The 19,934-nt window shown below is 35.2% G+C and overlaps 1 protein-coding gene across 2 annotated transcripts in view; it reads left to right on the top strand.

Moving 5' to 3' along the window:
* The window catches only part of LOC150102110 (OTU domain-containing protein 5-A-like), a 178,470-nt gene that overhangs the window by 124,060 nt on the left and 34,476 nt on the right, over positions 1-19,934 (top strand). For both annotated transcript variants that reach the window (XM_090400163.1, XM_090400162.1), the window contains exon 7: positions 6,287-6,412. In XM_090400163.1, coding sequence (XP_090256289.1) covers positions 6,287-6,412 — 126 coding nt within the window. The remainder of the gene's footprint in view (positions 1-6,286; positions 6,413-19,934) is intronic.

Below are 19,934 nucleotides of genomic sequence, written 5' to 3'. Positions count from 1 at the left end.
GATAACCTCATCAATTTCAATTCTAATAAAACCCATTTTGGGTTTTATTTTTATTTTTGGGAAATTTGGGTATCATCAAAAAGTATCCTTTTTGATGATACCCAAATTTCCAGACAGTTTGAGATCTCTCTTCTTGGAATTACCCCGACATCAAACCTCTCCTGGCATAAACACATCACAACCATTGCGTCCTCAGCTTCAAAAAAACTAAGCCATTACTTCACCCCTGAACAACTGTTATCATTATACAAATCACAAATATGCCCAGCTATTGAATACTTCTCCCACATATCGAGGTGGGGGACCCTAAAAGCTCTGTCAAAATGCTTGACTCAATACAGAGGAGAGCAATTACTTATTAATGACCTATCTCTTACCAGTTCTCTCCCCTCACTTTTGCATAGATGTTTGGTTTCTGCAGTATGTATATTCTACAAATATTTCCATGGGAAATGCTCATCTGAAATAACATCAATAATTTCTCTACTCCGATCAAGTGTTGATCAATTTTATTAATTAACTGGACCAACTAGTTTCGCCACACTTATCTGTTGGCTTCTTCAGGGCACTTACATATAGGTTTAAACACTCACAATTATGCGTAACTGCAAAACTGACTAGAATAATTACAAATAAAATAGTATCGAACGTGAGTGAAACACGTATCGCGTGTACAAGATCAGCTAGCTGTTGCTGAGGAACTGTCTGTAGTTTGTATTAAAGTTCATTTCTTCTGTTTTTAAGGCTCTGATTAGGGTTTTCCATATCTCTGGGAGTATTAGGCCTTGATTTCTGTTAAGGTTCACAGTAGAACGGGCAACTGTGGCTGCTTCTTTGAACATTCTTGAATGGTAATCTTCCTCTAAGTAAGGGGAACAGCTTTTGTCCCACTCGATGACATGGTTAGTTGTGGAGAAATGAGACGATAGGCCAGAAATGTCCTGTCTGTTGTTTTTGACATAGCCAATGTGCTCCTTTTGCCTGATTTCGAGGCTTCTCGAAGTCTGTCCGATGTAATTAGAGCCACATGAGCATGGAATATTATAGACTCCAGCATATTTGTAGAAAGGATGGTTGTCTTTTGGAGATCTTAGTAGTTTACGAATAGTATCTATAGGCTGAAATGCTACTCTTATTTTGTGTTGTTTGAGGAGATTGGCAAGCTTGTTGGAGATGCCACTTACATACGGAATTGCAATCGTTTTTATATATTGAATCTCTTCTTGTTCTCTTTGTGGTGGTTCAGAGAAAAGGATTTTATTGACTAGTCTTCTTGGATAGCCGTTCAAGTACAGATTGTTGGAAATAAATTTTAACTCATCTTGAAGGGTAGAAAAGCTAAAAAAACATCAAGATATCGATAATGATTTCTAGCCAGCTTAGATGTCACCTCTCTCTTTACAAACGTTCCCGTAGTAGAGGTCATTGACATCTTAAGTACCTTGTTCCCACGAGATAACCGTATTGTTTGCTCACTGCCTAAACTCCAATTATTTTTCTTGGAAAAATAAAATCTATCAACAGTTAACAGGCTTGGCAATGGGAAGCCCACTCTCACCTTCATGTGCTGACCTCTTTATGGAAGACTTAGAAAACAAAATCCTATCACAAATTTTTCCTAGACCTAAAATTTGGTTTAGATATGTGGACGATATCTTCATCATATGGAACAATAACAAAGATGACATATATGATTTTCTCAAAAAGATCAACGCTTTCCATCATTCTATTAAATTCACTCTGGAACTTGAAAGAGAAAAACAACTTCCGTTTTTAGACATCTTAATCAAAAAACAAACTGATGGCAGTTTAAATCTATCGGTGTACAGAAAACCGACCAATACAGGTCGCTACCTACATTTTAACTCCTCTCACCACATCACATAAACTCAGCATTATACACACGTTAAAGAAAAGATACATTTGCATCACAACGGACAACAAGACCCTTCAAGATGAGTTAAAATTTATTTCCAACAATCTGTACTTGAACGGCTATCCAAGAAGACTAGTCAATAAAATCCTTTTCTCTGAACCACCACAAAGAGAACAAGAAGAGATTCAATATATAAAAACGATTGCAATTCCGTATGTAAGTGGCATCTCCAACAAGCTCGCCAATCTCCTCAAACAACACAAAATAAGCGTAGCATTTCAGCCTATAGATACTATTCGTAAACTACTAAGATCTCCAAAAGACAACCATCCTTTCTACAAATATGCTGGAGTCTATAATATTCCATGCTCATGTGGCTCTAATTACATCGGACAGACTTCGAGAAGCCTCGAAATCAGGCAAAAGGAGCACATTGGCTATGTCAAAAACAACAGACAGGACATTTCTGGCCTATCGTCTCATTTCTCCACAACTAACCATGTCATCGAGTGGGACAAAAGCTGTTCCCCTTACTTAGAGGAAGATTACCATTCAAGAATGTTCAAAGAAGCAGCCACAGTTGCCCGTTCTACTGTGAACCTTAACAGAAATCAAGGCCTAATACTCCCAGAGATATGGAAAACCCTAATCAGAGCCTTAAAAACGGAAGAAATGAACTTTAATACAAACTACAGAAGGTTCCTCAGCAACAGCTAGCTGATCTTGTACACGCGATACGTGTTTCACTCACGTTCGATACTATTTTATTTGTAATTATTCTAGTCAGTTTTTATTCTTGTCAGTTTTGCAGTTACGCATAATTGTGAGAGTGTTTAAACCTATATGTAAGTGCCCTGAAGAAGCCAACAGATAAGTGTGGCGAAACTAGTTGGTCCAGTTAATTAATAAAATTGATCAACACTTGATCGGTTAACCAAATATTATTTACTAATTTATGATCAAGAAAACAACCTTTATGATGAATTTGTCTACTCGCTACTAATCTCATTGGAACACTTGCAGCTGCTGCTCAACAGCTGAATATTTATTAAATATGAATTCTAAAAATTTATTGAAAAGTAAATTTAAAAGAATGAAAACCATATATTTCTGTCCTTTTCAGTATCTTCAGGAGTAACTTAAAATTATATGGCATTGTATATATTGATCTGTTCTATTTTTTTTTTTTTTTCATCCAATAAACAAAGCAAGTTCTCATATGTATTTCCTCTTTGAATATTTTCTCATTAAAAAGATGTTACTTACGAAGTGGTAGAAATTAGGAAATTGATGATTGATAGTAATAATTATTTCATTTAATTTACAAATATTTTTTCTATTTTACATTTTGAGCTGATTGATTGACCAAAAAAGGTCAGATATAAATTCTGGAGTAAAAATTAAAGATACCAAGAAATTATATAGTTCAGTGGCAAACTCTGAAGAAAACATTGATTGATTCTGCCAGAGAGGCATGTGGTAAGGTTGTCTGCAAGGATAAAAAAATCAGAACTCCCTGGTGGACACAGGAAGTTAGAGGCAGTGAAGGAAAAGAAGAAAGCATATCAAAAGTTCCTGTCAAATAAGTTAGCTTGTGCTCTTAGAGAATATAGAGACAAATGCAAGAATGCCAAACACTGTGTAAAACTAGCTAAACAAAAGTCATGGGAGGACTTTGGCAGGAATATAAAAAATAAATATCAAGAAGGTGGCAAAATATTCTGGAGGTTGTTGAAGAAGCTTAGGAATGGAGGAAAGAGTGCTGTAAAATGAGTTAGAGATGATAAAGGTGACTTGAAAACGGTAGAAAAAGATATCCTTGAAGTATGGAGTAATTACTTTGAAAAATTGCTAAATGAAACAAGCACTGATGATAGCACAGTGGTAAAAATCACCGACCAGGCATGCAGTCAGGAATACATATCCATACTCGAAGTAGAAAAAGCAATCAAAGGCTTGAAATGTGGAAAGGCAGCAGGAGTAGATGATATTCGACCAGAAATGCTGAAATATGGTGATATAAAAGTCTTACAGTGGCTGCACTGCATTGTTCAGAAAGCCTAGACAGAGGGACGAATTCCCGATGATTGGAGTAGAGCTCTCATAATACCCATATATAAAAAGGGAAATAAAACTGAATGTGAGAATTACAGAGGTATTTCCCTACTGAGCATTCCTGGCAAGATCTATGCAAGTATACTTGAGAAACGTTTGATAAGAATTGTAGAAGAAAAGCTTGGTGAAGAACAAGCTGGATTCAGGCCAAATAGAGGCTGTCAGGATCAGATCTTCACTTTACGACAAATAGTCAAGAAAGCATGGAAATATAACAAAGATCTGTATTTAAGTTTTGTCGATTTGGAAAAGGCATGTGACAAGGTGCCAAGAGAGAAGCTATTCAATATGCTGGAGTTATATGGTGTCAATGGGGCATTATATCGAGCAATACTTAGTCTTTATTTGAGTTGTAAGTCAGCAGTTAGAATTGAAGGAAGTACAGGAAGGTGGTTTAATGTTAAATCTGGTGTGAGACAAGGATGTACATTATCCCCTCTGTTATTCATTATCTATATGGATCACATTATGAAGGAAAGTGGTATTAAACATGATATCAAAATTGGAGATGTTAATGTCGGCCATTTGCTTTAATGCAGATGATGTTATACTTCTAAATAAATCTGCTACAAGTCTGCAAGATTCTCTGATAAATTGAATAGCTGTTGTAATAGATATGGTATGAAGGTCAGCAATAAAAAGACAAAGACAATGAAAATAGGCAGAATCATTGAAAATATCAACTGTGTTGTGAATGGAGAACCTGTAGAACAAGTAAAACATTTCAGCTACTTAAACGTGTGGACAGACTTATGTGTTCGTCGAACATGTTGTTTATTATTTTAATGGTATAATAGAACACAGAAACTAAGTAAATAATTAATTTATTAACTTGATGCTGATATTTCGCTGGTGTTATAACCAGCATCTTCAGAGCACAAAAACACTGTTTGTCACAATACGCGAGACTAAAACAACGAAGTACACCATGTTGTTTTAGTCTCGCGTATTGTGACAAACAGTGTTTTTGTGCTCTGAAGATGCTGGTTATAACACCAGCGAAATATCAGCATCAAGTTAATAAATTAATTATTTACTTAGTTTCTGTGTTCTATTATACCGTTAAAATAATAAACAACATTTCAGCTACTTAGGCACGATTTTTAGTGAAGATTATAAATTAAATATAGAAATAGACAACAGAATCAGCAAAGCTGGTATGGTGGGAAGTCAATTGAATAAATTCGTATGGAATAAGAGAGAAATTAGTCAGAACACTAAATTAGCTGTATACAAGACAGTGCTCAAACCAGTTTTAACTTATGGATCTGAGAGCTGGGTCAGAAGTAAAACACTTGACCAAAGACTAGAGACCACAGATATGAGAGTCCTGAGAAAGATTATAGGCGTGAACAGATGGCATCAATGGCAATATCATATTAAAAACCAGGATATTAGTAAAGAACTTGACATTGTCAGCATCGAGGAATGCATTAGCAGAGCTAATCTCAGGTGGTATTGTCACTTAAACAGAATGGGCGAGGAAAGATTAGCAAAACAAGTGTTCTCTGCCAGGTTGGCAGCAAAATGACCCAGAGGAAGACCAAGATAAAGGTGGATTGATATGGTACAAAGTGCCTTAGGCGATTGAAATATAAGATCTGATAATGTTGGGGTCTTGACAAGAACAGACTGATTTGGAGGAAAATTGTAGATAGGAAGTTAGTAATGATGTAATTTTTTTTCATGTAGTACTATCATATCCTGTACACCCCTTGAGGATACATGGCAGGAATTTGATGATGATGAGAAATTATATATTTGGTTTAATCCTTTATCCAAGTGTAAGCAAACAAAGTTTGCATTTGAAATATTTTCAGGACTGGGGCAACTCTTGCTAAAGGTGGTATGACTTCTCATCACCTGCCTTAGTATCCAATAATGTCCCAAATAATCCCACACATCTCCTTGCAGACATGTATAATGCTATGCATTATGAGAAGGGTCATTACCCAGACCGGTTTCGACCTATATTGAGGTCTCTTCAGGATACTAAGGTAAGTGATGTGAAGTCTTAGCTTCCTTATACAAGTTGTTCCAGTCCTGAAAATACTTCAGGCGTAAAGTTTGTTTGCTTATATTTGGATAAAGGATTAAACCAAGTATATAATTTCTCAGTATCTTTAATTTATAGTATCAAGTGAAAAAACTTTCAATAAATTCTGACGACTTTAGTTTAATTTCATGATTTACTGATTCATGTTTTTATGGACGTTATATAAAAAATTTAATCAGATACAGAAATAATCAAAATTGATATTTGGCTCTCTCCCCTACCCCCACTTTATCTACAAGGCTATGCTGGAAGATAAATTAAGGGCAACTGACTGGGAGGCAACTAACGAAGCTATCGAAGAGCAAGTTGCAAGAGAATCATATCTTGAATGGCTTAGAGAAAATGAAATGAGAGCAAGGAAAAAGGTATGTATCTTCATATTCTTATTATGCGCCATTTTTTCATCATGTGTGTTTTGTTTTTGATAACTTATAATTTGTAAATGTAAATTTTGTATATCTTGTGAAAGAGTGGTTTCAGGGGTGTATCATGCCAATCAGGTACCATATAAACTTACTTAAAAACGTATCTGATTTCTTTACCTGAGTTCTAATAGTTTATTGTAAATTTTGTGAGTGAGAGAGCCGTTTGGGTTTTTTATGATATTAATGTAAGAAAGGTGGTATGTTTATTTCTTTGCACTTACTTTATACACACCTGCAGTTGTTTAATGTGCAAAGAGCAGCACACTGTGATTTCTTGCCTGCATGTACTGATAGTTCAAGATCCGAGACTTCTGTTGGTTGTTCTGCTCTGTTTTATGACATTTAATTCAGCTAAAGTGTATGCTTTTCAACCTGTATTTTGTATGCATATAAGAAAACAACTACCAAAAATACATGATTTATGCAAGTTCATTGAGTTCTTTACAAGCCATCTCCTCTCCTATTTACAATCTGCATACTGGGCATTTTTGGTGCACTACAATTATTGTATAAAATGAGAATACTTAATTTTGATGATTGATTATGCTCCCCAGCCATACCAGAATTAAGAGAAATGAAACTGCAGATGCATCTCCTAGGTAGCTCATACTTTTTCCAAGCTATGTTTATTAGTTCCCCTAACAAAGCTAAATAATCACTGACAAACACATGAGATTCTATTATAGTCTAATTTGTAGAAACAGAAGAGAGGGAAATTGTTCTTGCTGGTCTTCACATAGGTCACAGTCATGTTATGCATTCTTATCTACTGAGGGCCGATGATCTACCTGTGTGAGCAGTGTGACATTCATCTCACCATTTGCCATGTTCTGGTGAAGTGTCTGCACTTCATGCAAGAAAGAAATTGAAATTTACTAATCTCTTTGAGTCATATGCACTTAGGCAGTTTTGGTTAGACTGGGATAAATTGCCTTAAGTTTTTAACTTTTTATGAAGAATTAATATTTATACAGCTATATCTGATCATGAATCAGAAAACTAGCAAAATTATATACTAAGTGTTTAAGAACAGGAAGAATCCCTAAAAGTTGGAATACTGGAAAAATCGTCCTTCTATATAAGAAAAGTGATTGAACTGACATAAGAAATTATAGCTTTATAACCCTACCAATACCAAAAATTATAGGTGGCAGAATAAACAATATATTAAATTTTCATCAGCCAAAAGAACAGACAGGTTTCAGAACATCCTTCTCAACATTAGATCATTTACAAGCCTTAAATGAAGTAACGGAAAAAAACAAAAGAATATTACATACCACTTTCTTTGGCTTTCATAGATCATTAAATATTAGATATTAAATATTAGTTATCATGTTTTAACATGGAAGGGCTTGAGTTTGTTTACCTTCCATGTTAAAACACCCAGGATATATGCAGCACCAAAAATTCACAAACAAGGTACACCCTTACGCCCTATTGTAGATAGTATAAATAGTCCCACATACAAACTGGCTAGACATTGAGCTAAGCTACTAGCCACTCTCACAAACAATTCTCCCTCCTTTGTCAAAAATTCTGCCCACCTAAAAAGTACTTTAGAACTTGATATCACCTCACTATTCACAAATGTACCACTAATTGAAACCCTTAAGCTGCTAAAGTCACACTTTCTCCCTGATATATTTGAACTATTTAAATTCACAATACATGCAGGATATTTCACATGGATAGGGAAAATATACAAACAATTAGATGGGGACAGCTATGGGCTCCCCCCCCAGCAAACTTCTACATAGAACACCTGGAAAAACTAGCTTTCAATATAGCCACTCTCAAGCCAACACCCAAAAATCCACTTTACAATGGAACTGGAAGCTAATAATTGTCTGCCCTTCCTGGATACACTAATTACACGTCTTCCAGATGGTTCCTTGTCATTTTCAATTTTTAGAAAACCCCACACATGCAGGGAGATATTTACACTAACAATCACACCATCACCCTTCTCAACAGTATGGTATCTTAAAAACACTAACCCACAGAGCGAGAGCAATCTGTTCCAATGACAATGCTCTTGCTGCTGAACTGGCTCACTTATGCCACACCTTCTTGGCCAATGGCTCTAATCTGCATAAATACTAAATGCTCCTAAGAAACCCCTCCCACTATCCACCATGGAGAACTACAGCAAAACAGTCACTATCCCATACATTAAAGGCACATTGGGCAAGATATCTAGAATTCTCAATAAACATCAACTGTACACTGTATTCAGACCATGTGTCAAATTAGCAACTCTCATCCTTTCACCCAAGGACAGCATCCCTCCTTTATCACATTCAGGAGTCTACAAAGTACCCTGCTCATGTGATCAAGTGTACTACAGTCAAACAGGAAGAACTCTGGACATCTGCATCAGTGAACATAAAGGATACATCTGGCACTATCGCTATGGCAAGTCGGGCCTAGCTTTAGATACCCCTACACACAGGATCAACTGGAAGAAAAAAGTACTGCACAGAAGCTTTTACAAATCAGAGAGGTTGTTCTTAGAATCAACAGAAGCCTTGAAACATACTCCAATCTCAACAAGTATGGGTGTATAAATTTGCCTAAGATTTGGGAGACAGTCATCTTAAGACATAACTAGTACCTGCTTTTTTTTTTTAATATGGAGGGCACCTAATTAGGACTTTAGTCTGTGTGTTACTGCTACAATTTTTTGTAAACTAGGCCCTTTGTTACGCCATGTTATTATAGTCTCGCGTAATGTGATAAACTGTTTTTGTTCTCTGAAGATGCTGGTTATAACTCCAGTGAAATATCAGCAAATAAGTTAATAATTATTTACCCATTTGTTGCAGTTTTCATCATAGCGTTCCATGTCGTATCCTGCCAAACACCTTTGCAAAATCCAGCAGTATCATATCGCAGCCGTTCCCTTTATCCAACTCAACTCTCCCTCTTATTATTAAAAAAAAAAAAAGAGAAAAAAAAGTTCATAGATTACTAAGGCATGACCAATCCTTCACAAAGCCATGTTGTCCTTCATATAATATTATATTCTTATCCACCCATTCTAGAATTCTCTTTATGAGCAACTTTTCCAGTACTTTTCCCCCTACTATTGGGATATTGATTGGTCTATAATTTTAAACTCGGACTTAAATCCTCCTTTGTGTAAAGGAATTATTTTATCCTCCTTCCACTATCTTGGGACTTTGCCTGAGCTGAGACAGCCTGGTCAAAGGCCTCAGCAGTTTCCCTTGCACATTCTCTTAAAATGCAAGCCAGTATCACATCCAATCTCACAGCTGTATTTGCATTCAGATTCCACATTATCCCAAGTGCCTCCAATTCATCAACTTCTGTTCCCAATCAGTCCCTAATCTCTTCTATAATAGTATCTTCACTTGGATGATATACCCTTGCAAAGATGGTAGAAGAGATTGCAAATTTCTTCTACCATCTGCACTCATTAAAATTATTCTTCTTTAGTTCTTCTTCCTCATACTTGCCACATAACGAAAAACTCTTTGGGATTTTCTTTTGCCTGCTCAGCTGATTTCTTTTCATAATCTGATTTTGCCTTCCTTACTATGCCAGTAACCTTTCTTGCCTGACTCTTGTACTCTTCATGAGTTAGCTTATCACCTTTCTTCTTATATACTCTCTACAACATTTTCTTTTTTTTGATGCTCTTGGTTAATAATACTATTCATCAATCTGACTCCTACCTGATTTACCCTCCTGACAACACTTGAGTATGCAGTGTGATATTGCTTCCTCCAGTCTCCCCTTCCCTTGCAGATCTTTATGCTACAGTACTGCTTCAAACTGCCTTTCTGAGTGTATCTTAATCACCTGCCTTGTAGTTCCACATATACCCCTTTATAACTGGAATTTCCATATTTGGCTACTTCCCTAGGCAAGACCACTGATCACTTTACCCAACTAGAGGCAATGTAGTCAGTCACCTTAGTTATGGATAGGTCTTCTAATCCTATAACCATATCCAACACTCTCATATCCTGAGCCCCTTCTCTCACACACATTCAAGTGGTTATCTTTCAGTAAGTGTATAAATTCCATTTGCTTTTTTCCATATGATCTTTCCTCCTCCTATTTTGTCTCTGAAGTTGAAGCCCCTTGTAATAATTATACAAATTGCACTAATCTGCTGATGCATGTCTTCCATTCATCCCTGCAACCCACGGCCTATGACAACAACCAATTTTATATTTTTTTCTATTAGCTCAATCTCACACCAGATTGACTTTAAATAACTGCATCTACTCGACTGACTCTTACTCTTGTTGGCTGCAATTCATCTGCTGCATCAGCAGTATCCCATTCCTGTACTGTCTACTGTATTCTCCCTGAAAATACTAAATCTGTCACATTCTGTCCCTGTAATTACATCATCTGCTGTTAGCCAAGTCTTGCTAATTGCTATAACTTTTGGCAAGGTTGCACTAACCATTGCCAAAAACTTCTACCTCTTATTCTTATTCCTGATGCTTCTTGCATTAGTATATAGAAATTGTAGCATCCCTTAGATTCCCAGATATATCCTGAATTGACTACCCCATTCAATATTGTTGCCTGAGAGATTAGATTCTGCATTTTTGTTCATTCATGCACTTATTCACTTTATGGGTGCCTTCATGCACACTCACCTGCATCTATCCTAATTTCTTGAGTTTTCTTGACTTTTCTCTTCCATGTGTTCAGTAAACAAAGCTCTCTCTCTCTCTCTCAACACCTAACTCCAAATCCATTTAACTGTAGTCTGTGTATAAAAGAAAACCAGTACCAAAAATGTATGATTTATGCCACCTCACTGAGTTCTTTGTAGGTCATCTCTTCTGTGGCATACACTCCACACAAATTATTCTTTAATGTTTTACAGTTATTACTGTATCAAATGAAGACCTTTAATATTGATCTTGGAATGTGCTGGATTCTCACTTATATTGTAGGTAGATGCATTCTCATTTCCCTTGAAAGTGCAAATTTCAAGGGCCTGAAAAACAGTACAGGAAAGAAAGTGCAAGTTGAACCTTAGTAGGTTCAACTTGCACTTTTTTTCCTGTACTGTTTCTCAGGCCCTTATATAGACTACAGACAGTTAATAAAAGTCAAATTAGTCATCCTGGAAGTTAACATTATTACATGAGATTAAGCACTAGTGGTTCAGTCTGTTGGAAACAGAATAGAGGAAGTTGTTCTTATAGGCTCCGTATTGATCACAGTTATTTGACACATTTTTATCTACTGAGTGCAGATGATCCAACTGTGTGTGAAACACTAACACTCACCATGTGGTATCTATTTCTGCTGGTGGATAGTCAGCATTTCATTTGAGAGGGAATGCAATTTTTTTTTACTGATCTGCCAAGTTTTAATATGCTAAGGCAAATCTTGTTAGATGTGAACAAATTGCATGAAGGTTTTAACTTTTTACAAAGAATTAATTTGTACAGATGCATCAGATCATACATGACTTTTATATGTATGTATATATTTCACTGACCAATTATTTAAAATTTGTTTCCATAAGTCTTTCTTTTAGTGTTGCACGGTGATCAGCATTCATTTTAGAAATTATGGAGTTTACAACCGTGTTATAAATAACTTTTAATTTCCTGACATTTCGACCTTCATATTAAGGTCATCATCAGCTTGTCCTTGTATATACAGATATACAAGGACAAGCTGAATTACATTTCACACAGTATGCTAAAGAAACAATGAAAAAAAAAATCATTGCTTCTCTAGCATACTGTGTGAAATGTAACTCAGCTTGTCCTTGTATATCTGTATATACTCCAAATGATGACCTCAATATGAAGGTCGAAACATCATCATCATCATCAAATTCCTGCCATGTACCCTCAAGGGGTGTACAGGATATGATAGTACTACATGAAAAAAATTACATCATTATTAATTTCCTATCTACAATTTTCCTCCAAATCAGTCTGTTACTTGTCAAGACTCCAACATTATCAGATCTTATATTTCTATCATCTAAAGCACTTTGTATCGTATCAATCCACCTATATCTTGGCCTTCCTCTGGGTCGTTTTGCTGCCACCCTGACAGAGAACACTTGTTTTGCTAATCTTTCCTCGCCCATTCTATTTAAGTGACCATACCACCTGAGATTAGCTCTGCTAACGCATTCCTGGATGCTGACAATGTCAAGTTCTTTCCTAATATCCTCATTTTTAATATGATATTGCCATTGATGCCATCTGTTCACGCCTATAATCTTTCTCAGGACTCTCATATCTCTGGTCTCTAGTCTTTGGTCAAGTGTTTTACTTCTGACCCAGCTCTCAGATCCATAAGTTAAAACTGATTTGAGCACTGTCTTGTATACAGCTAATTTAGTGTCCCGACTAATTTCTCTCTTATTCCATATGAATTTATTCAATTGACTTCCCACCATACCAGCTTTGCTGATTCTGTTGTCTATTTCTATATTTAAGTTACCATCTTCACTAAAAATCGTGCCTAAATAGCTGAAATGTTTTACTTGTTCCACAGGTTCTCCATTCACAACACAGTTGACATTTTCAATGATTCTGCCTATTTTCATTGTCTTTGTCTTTTTATTGCTGACCTTCATACCGTATCTATTACAACAGCTATTCAATTTAGTCAGAGAACCTTGCAGACTTGTAGCAGATTTATTTAGAAGTATAACATCATCCGCATAAAGCAAAGAGCTGACATTAACATCTCCAATTTTGATATCATGTTTAATACCACTTTCCTTCATAATGTGATCCATATAGATAATGAATAACAGAGGGGATAATGTACATCCTTGTCTGACACCAGATTTAACATCGAACCATCTTCCTGTACTTCAATTCTGACTGCTGACTTACAACTCAAATAAAGACTAAGTATTGCTTGGTATAATACCCCATTCACACCATATAACTGCAGCGTATTGAATAGCTTCTCTCTTGGTACCTTGTCATATGCCTTTTCCAGATCGACAAAACTTAAATACAGATCTTTGTTATATTCCTATGCTTTCTCGACTATTTGTCGTAAAATGAAGATTTGATCCTGACAGCCTCTATTTGGCCTGAATCCAGCTTGGTCTTCACCAAGCTTTTCTTCCACAATTCTTCTCAACCGTTTCTCAAGTATACTTGCATAGATCTTGTCAGGAACACTCAGTAGGGAAATACCTCTGTAATTCTGACATGCAGTTTTATTTCCCTTTTTATATATGGGTATTATGAGAGCTCTACTCCAATCATCGGGAATTCGTCCCTCTGTCCGGGCTTTCTGAACTATGCAGTGCAGCCACTGTAATACTCTTATACCACCATACTTCAGCATTTCTGGTCGAATATCATCTACTCCTGCTGCCTTTCCACATTTCAAGCCTTTGATGGCTTTTTCTACTTCAAGTATGGATATGTATTCCTGACTGCATGCCTGGTCAGTGTTTTTTACCACTGTGCTGTCATCACTGCTTGTTTCATTTAGCAGTTTTTCAAAGTAATTACTCCATACTTCAAGGATATCTTTTTCTCCCGTTTTCATGTCACCTTTATCATCTCTAATTCCTTTTACAGCACTCTTTCCTCCATTCTTAAGTTTCGTCAACAACCTCCAGAATATTTTGCCATCTTCTTGATATTTATTTTCTATATTCTTGCCAAAGTCCTCCCATGACTTTTGTTTAGCTAGTTTTACACAGTGTTTAACATTCTTGCATTTGTCTCTATATTCTCTAAGAGCACAAGCTGACTTATTTGCCAGGAACTTTTGGTATGCTTTCTTCTTTTCCTTGACTGCCTCTTTAACTTCCTGTGTCCACCAGGGAGTTCTGATTTTTTTATCCTTACAAACAACCTCACCACATGCCTCTCTGGCAGAATCAATCAATGTTTTCTTCAGAGTTTGCCACTGAATCTCCAAGGTTTGATTCCTGTTCTCAAACTCTTTCATTTTTTCTTCAATAATCTTTGTGTATTTTAGTCTACAGTTCACATCTGAGAGCTGCTCAACTTTTATTCGCTTTAAAACTTTCTTACATGTTATTCTTTTCAATATGAAATTCAATTTTATCCTGCTCAAGACTAAATAGTGATCACTTCCAATTTCAAATCATCTGTACACTCTGGTGTCCTGCACCAGGGAGAAAACATCACTATCAACAATAACATAGTCAATGAGACTTTTCTTATTCCTAGCCTCTTCTCTCCATGTGAATTTGTGCACATTTTTATGTTGGAACATGGTGTTAGTAATGACCAGTCCATGTCCTGAGCAGAAATCCAACAGATATTTGCCATTATTATTAGCTTTGCTCTTTTCTCCAAATTTTCCCAAAATATTTTTGTATGTCTCACAGTCATTTCCTACTCTGCTATTTAGATCCCCAACAAGGACCAACTTTTCATTTTTCATTGTGTCAGTTGCTTTTTCTAAAGCCTCAAAAAATTCCTCCACTTCTACCTTAGTAGAACCTTCTGTGGGACCATAGGCACAAATACGTCTCATTGTCCAGTTTCCCATTCTCATATTTGCCCACATTACTCTACTTGAGACTGCCTGCCATTCAAGAAGATTAGCCTCGTATTTTGTGTTGAATACTATGGCTACTCCTTCTTTTCCTTGATTGTCATTGCCTGAATATAACATTTTTTATTTATTGCTCAGAAAGAGCTCACCAGTTTTGGTCTTTTTTGTTTCAGTCACCCCTATTATGTCGATCTGGTACTTATCTAATTCCTCAGCTAGCTCCATTTCTTTGCCATTCAGGCTTCTTACGTTGATAGTACCGATCTTTAACTCTGGTGATGTTGAGTTGGGGTTTATTTTCAGATTTGTTCCAGTAGCTGACTTTTCGCTGTTTGCCCTGGTTCCCTGGCGAAAACAACGGGGGCCTTGTTTAACCAGGCGACGCCCCAGCCGGCATGAAATTTTGTCTTGTTGTACCATCATTCTATATTTTGGTTTCACAAGAATAAATAATTTTTATTATTGCAAATAGTTCAACCAGAAACTAACTAGTCATCAGTGCATCAGCTTAATCACAAGGTTGAAGCTAGCACAAAGAATGCTAATCCTATTTACAGAGTTGAACATCACCTTGCAGGTAGTTACAAAATAAAATAAGATGATAGTTAAATCCAGAATTAAGTGATTTGAAATAAAAATTAAATTTAGATAATGAATTGAATAGCACAGCATTGTAAAAATCTCTCGCAAGAAATTTTATTGATTAAATTTTTGAGATCGATTTTACAGATGTTTCTGAGCATATAGAAAATAGATTATAATGTAGTAAAATAAATGTTATACCTCTACTCTAAAAAATGCGTAATTTAATATATATTGAAGTATATGTAAAATGGAAAGTAAGGGATTAACTAAGATTATAGTGATGATGAAGTAAGAACAAAAGTTCGCAAGGTCATGCGAATATAGAAATATGCCCTCAAGAACAGAGGGAGCCGAACTGATGTCATTGTGCTCATGGGTAATCCTGGAAACTACATCAGAAGAACAAAGGATTAGCGACGATATAAAAGAGCTCATGGCTCGGTGTTTTTTTCGTCTCCAGACTTTGGTTCCCAGATATGTGTCCCTAGCTGCAGGGGGTGAAGAGGAGAGACCATTATTTCGATGTATTTCCTGTGGATGTAAGAAGATGCTAGAAGAGCGTGTTACCCGTAAGAAATCATGATGACTTCGGAATTTCCATTCCAGTTTTCCAATGCAAAATCAATCTAAGCTTTCCAGGAAAACTTCTACAGCGAACCACCAGGATTGTCCAGGTAACAGCCAGTACCCAGGAAGAAGACAAAACATCAAGCTAAATTAGCTGAAGTTTGTTCAGATTGAGTTGGGTTTGTAAAAAAAAAAAAAAAAAAAAAAAAGTAAAAGTAAGTAAGCACTACTTTGTTAATGTCTTAAAAGCCTGCACTTGAGAATTGTATGTGTGCTTACAGGCAATTGTTAATTAATAAGTTGCAGTAACGAAAGAGAAAATGAATGTTAACCTTTGTGTGTAGTGAACGAAGTTTAGCTAAGTGTATCATAAGAAGCAGCTACATGTCCAATGTAGATAACTAAGTGTTGTGTGTGTAATATTCAGTCACATATTTTACCTACTGTGTGTTTACATACAGTAGGCCTTAGAGAGTTAATGTTTCCTATTTGGTTGTGCATTATACTATTTTACTAGGTTAAAATAAAATGTTTTGTTTGTGTAACTATCTTACCTGATCTATTTGCCAATGCACTGTCTCCAAAAAAATTAGCGAACCTGTGAGCCTGTTTAATTAAGAATTGCCACAACTAGCTATAAAGGATTGTATATGTAAAATTTGATCTTGCATATGTTCCATATTTATATATATGTATATTAAGCTATATATATAATTTAGAATGCATGGTGCAGTCATTAAACAAATTTTTCTAAATTGCATAGTTTGAGAGTTGGTAACCTGTTTATCGTGGATCGACTAATAACAAAGGCCATTCATTAGCAGTGCAGACATAAAAAAAAAAGATTATAAAGAATTAATAGCAAGGTCTATATTAAGCAGATTATAGTTTTATTTGAGTAAGGTAGAAGAAATAAGTTAGGCCTTAAAGTGCACGTGTAAAAGGAATAAAAGGCGCAGTTGATAATAGAATAAGATATTACAAAGGCGCAGTCGATATAAAATTTTACAGCATTATATTGAAAAAAGAAATAAGAGGTGTGGGCAGGTCATATCCTTGCTTTATTATGTTGCAAGTGCAATTAAAAATTGTAATAAAAATGATTTAATGATTGCAGGAGACTTTAATGCTAGAGTGAAGAACCAAAGTATACCTCAAATTGTAGGTAGATGCAGAGAACATTTAAATTAATATGGCCAGAAATTTTTAATTTTATGAATTAAAATCCATGAACATTTTGCAGAAAGGAGGATATCCATAAATATGCGTGTACCAGAGACTACGATTAATAATAATAAAAACTATTTTCACAAGAGTTGCAACAGTTTGTACAGGTAATGATGTGTATTTAGACCATTTTCTGGTAATCATAAATAGCAATAAAAACAAGGCAAAAATTACAAAAGCCATTGAATCATGAAATTAAAAATATAGAAAGAAACTTTCTATATTTCTATATTAGAAATTCTTGCCTCTTCTGACATGATAAACATAAAGAAATTAATAAAACAAACAGCAGAAGAGGTTCCTAGGACAAAGAACAAAAAAAAAGGATTAAAAATTTGGAATGATGAAATGGCAACAGATACAGAAGAAAAGCAAAAAAAAAAAAAAAAAAAAGCTTATAAGCTTCAGAAACAGGCATCAGAATCACTGCATAATAGAACCAAAAGAAATGCTACAAAAAATATTGTAGAGAAATCTTACTGAAAACTTACCAAGATTTGTGAGTAGATTCCTTAGTAATATTAGAAATGATTTACATAGTTACTAAAACATATCTTATAAATTAATGAAACATTCAGAATAAAGCAGAACAAAATGTAGCAGAAATTTAAGTAATCTAAAAGAAGAATGGGTACAGTGTTACAACTATGGTGCAATCCAGCACTTAGTATAGAAGAATTAGAAACTGAAATATAAATAACATGGGAGATGAAGGTTTTTCCAACTCTACCATCTCAAATATTATTTGCCACAAAAGCAGCAGGAACAGATGAAATTACCAATTACCTAAGTTAATTAAATATGGTGATATCCCCTTTTAAATTACGATTCCTGAATCTTTTAAATGTGTATTGGATCTCTATCTGTCTGTGTGTGCATAAATAACATATTTATCAGGTCATCTATATGTCTGTGTGTATGCACACGCACCATGTATACAGAGAGAGAGAGAGACAGATGGCCTAATAAGGGAGTGAAAATCTATAGTAAATACAGGAATAAATATTAATTAGCATAAAACAGTAAACACGGTTTTTTACAGATGATCAAGTAATCGCACAAAAATCAGACGACTTTCAGAGACCTGTTTACCATTTACCACAAAGGTATTGAATACAGCTTGCATCCTAAGTGGCTAAATATCCTATACAAACTAAAATAGTAATTGAAAAACCAAACTGTAAAACAAATAACACATTTTTTGATACATAGGATGTAATATGACATTTGGTATGGCTATATAGAAATTATAGTTTTCAAGCAGTCTGTGATGTTATAAGATAAAACAAAATGGGGGGGACAAACAAAGGAAAGAACTAAAATTTTGTGAAGTTATGGCTTAGAAAGTTGGGTAAAGAGGCAGAGGAAAGAAATGAAAGTAAAATATAACAGCTGAAATGAAATTTCTTAGTGCAGTTAATGGATGTACAAGAATGGATAGATGATAAAATTTATGAAAGAAGGAACAAATTGCAAATTAGTGCAATAAATTATAGCACCAGAAGAATTAGAACATATATATTGAATAGAAGAATGAATGCGACCAAAGGAAATAATTAAAAATAAGTTTATTGGAGGAATTAATTGATGTTGAATTAAGAGCAATTAAGAGCATGAGTAGTATGGAAGTAAAAAAAATAGGCGATTTTTATGATATGATGTAGAAATCACTAGGATTCTTATTGATCGAGCTTAATTTGAAATGTCAAGGAAAAGATATATTATTGTGTGACATCTTTGATATTAAAACCTTTGAAGTGAAATTAAAATGCTGCACAAATGCATGAAAACAGGGCAATTTTCATTTCATAAAATGGCTTAGGAATCTTTACCATACTAGTAATAATACTTCATGCAAAAAAGAGAAAGTGAGTGGTAAGGGTATTTGGTGTTAAACTTTCAAAAGTAAAATGCTTACCAACTTATGCTGTTACACGCTTCTGTATGCATTTTCAGATTGATATTCATTAGCCAAGGAATTTGCTATTAGAAATCCCACTAAAGTTGGCTTTCTTAATAATTTAATATGTAATATACTTCTTTTTTTTTTTTTTGCTTTGTCTTGAAACTGATAAGGACAAAATAAAATTGTAAAACAGTATACTTATTTTTAATGTTAAGCTGCTGCTGCTTCTTCATGTAGCTTCCTCAGTGAGAGGGTGCAGCATCATGTCCTTCCAGTTCTCTCTGTTGGTGGCTTTCCTTTTTGTTTCTGCATAGCCATGTGATCCTGTCCATGATCTTATATCTTCAAGTCATGTCCTTTTTTTTTTGCCTCTTGATCCTTTTCCCATAATTTTTCCTTCTAAAACTGTTAATATCTTCTGTCCTGCTGAACCTCTCAGTACATGTCCTGCCAATCTCATCTTTCTCTGGATCATTTCCTGTAATAAAGATCTCTGTGTTCTCATTCTCTTTAGACATCTGTATTTGTCACATGTTCTGTCCATGGGATTTTTAGAGCTCTCGTATAGCACTACATTTCAAAGGCCATTATCTGTTGTCTTACTCTTCTTGAATATCTAGGTCTCACTTCCATATGTGAAAATTGGCCACACTA

Source organism: Typopeltis vanoorti, chromosome 11 (genome assembly GCF_054136105.1).
Source record: "Typopeltis vanoorti isolate ZY-2024b chromosome 11, IOZ_Tvanoo_1.0, whole genome shotgun sequence".
Lineage (NCBI taxonomy): Eukaryota > Metazoa > Arthropoda > Arachnida > Uropygi > Thelyphonidae > Typopeltis > Typopeltis vanoorti.
The sequence above is the reverse complement of the archived record's forward strand: the minus strand, read 5'-3'. Positions and strand labels throughout refer to the sequence as shown.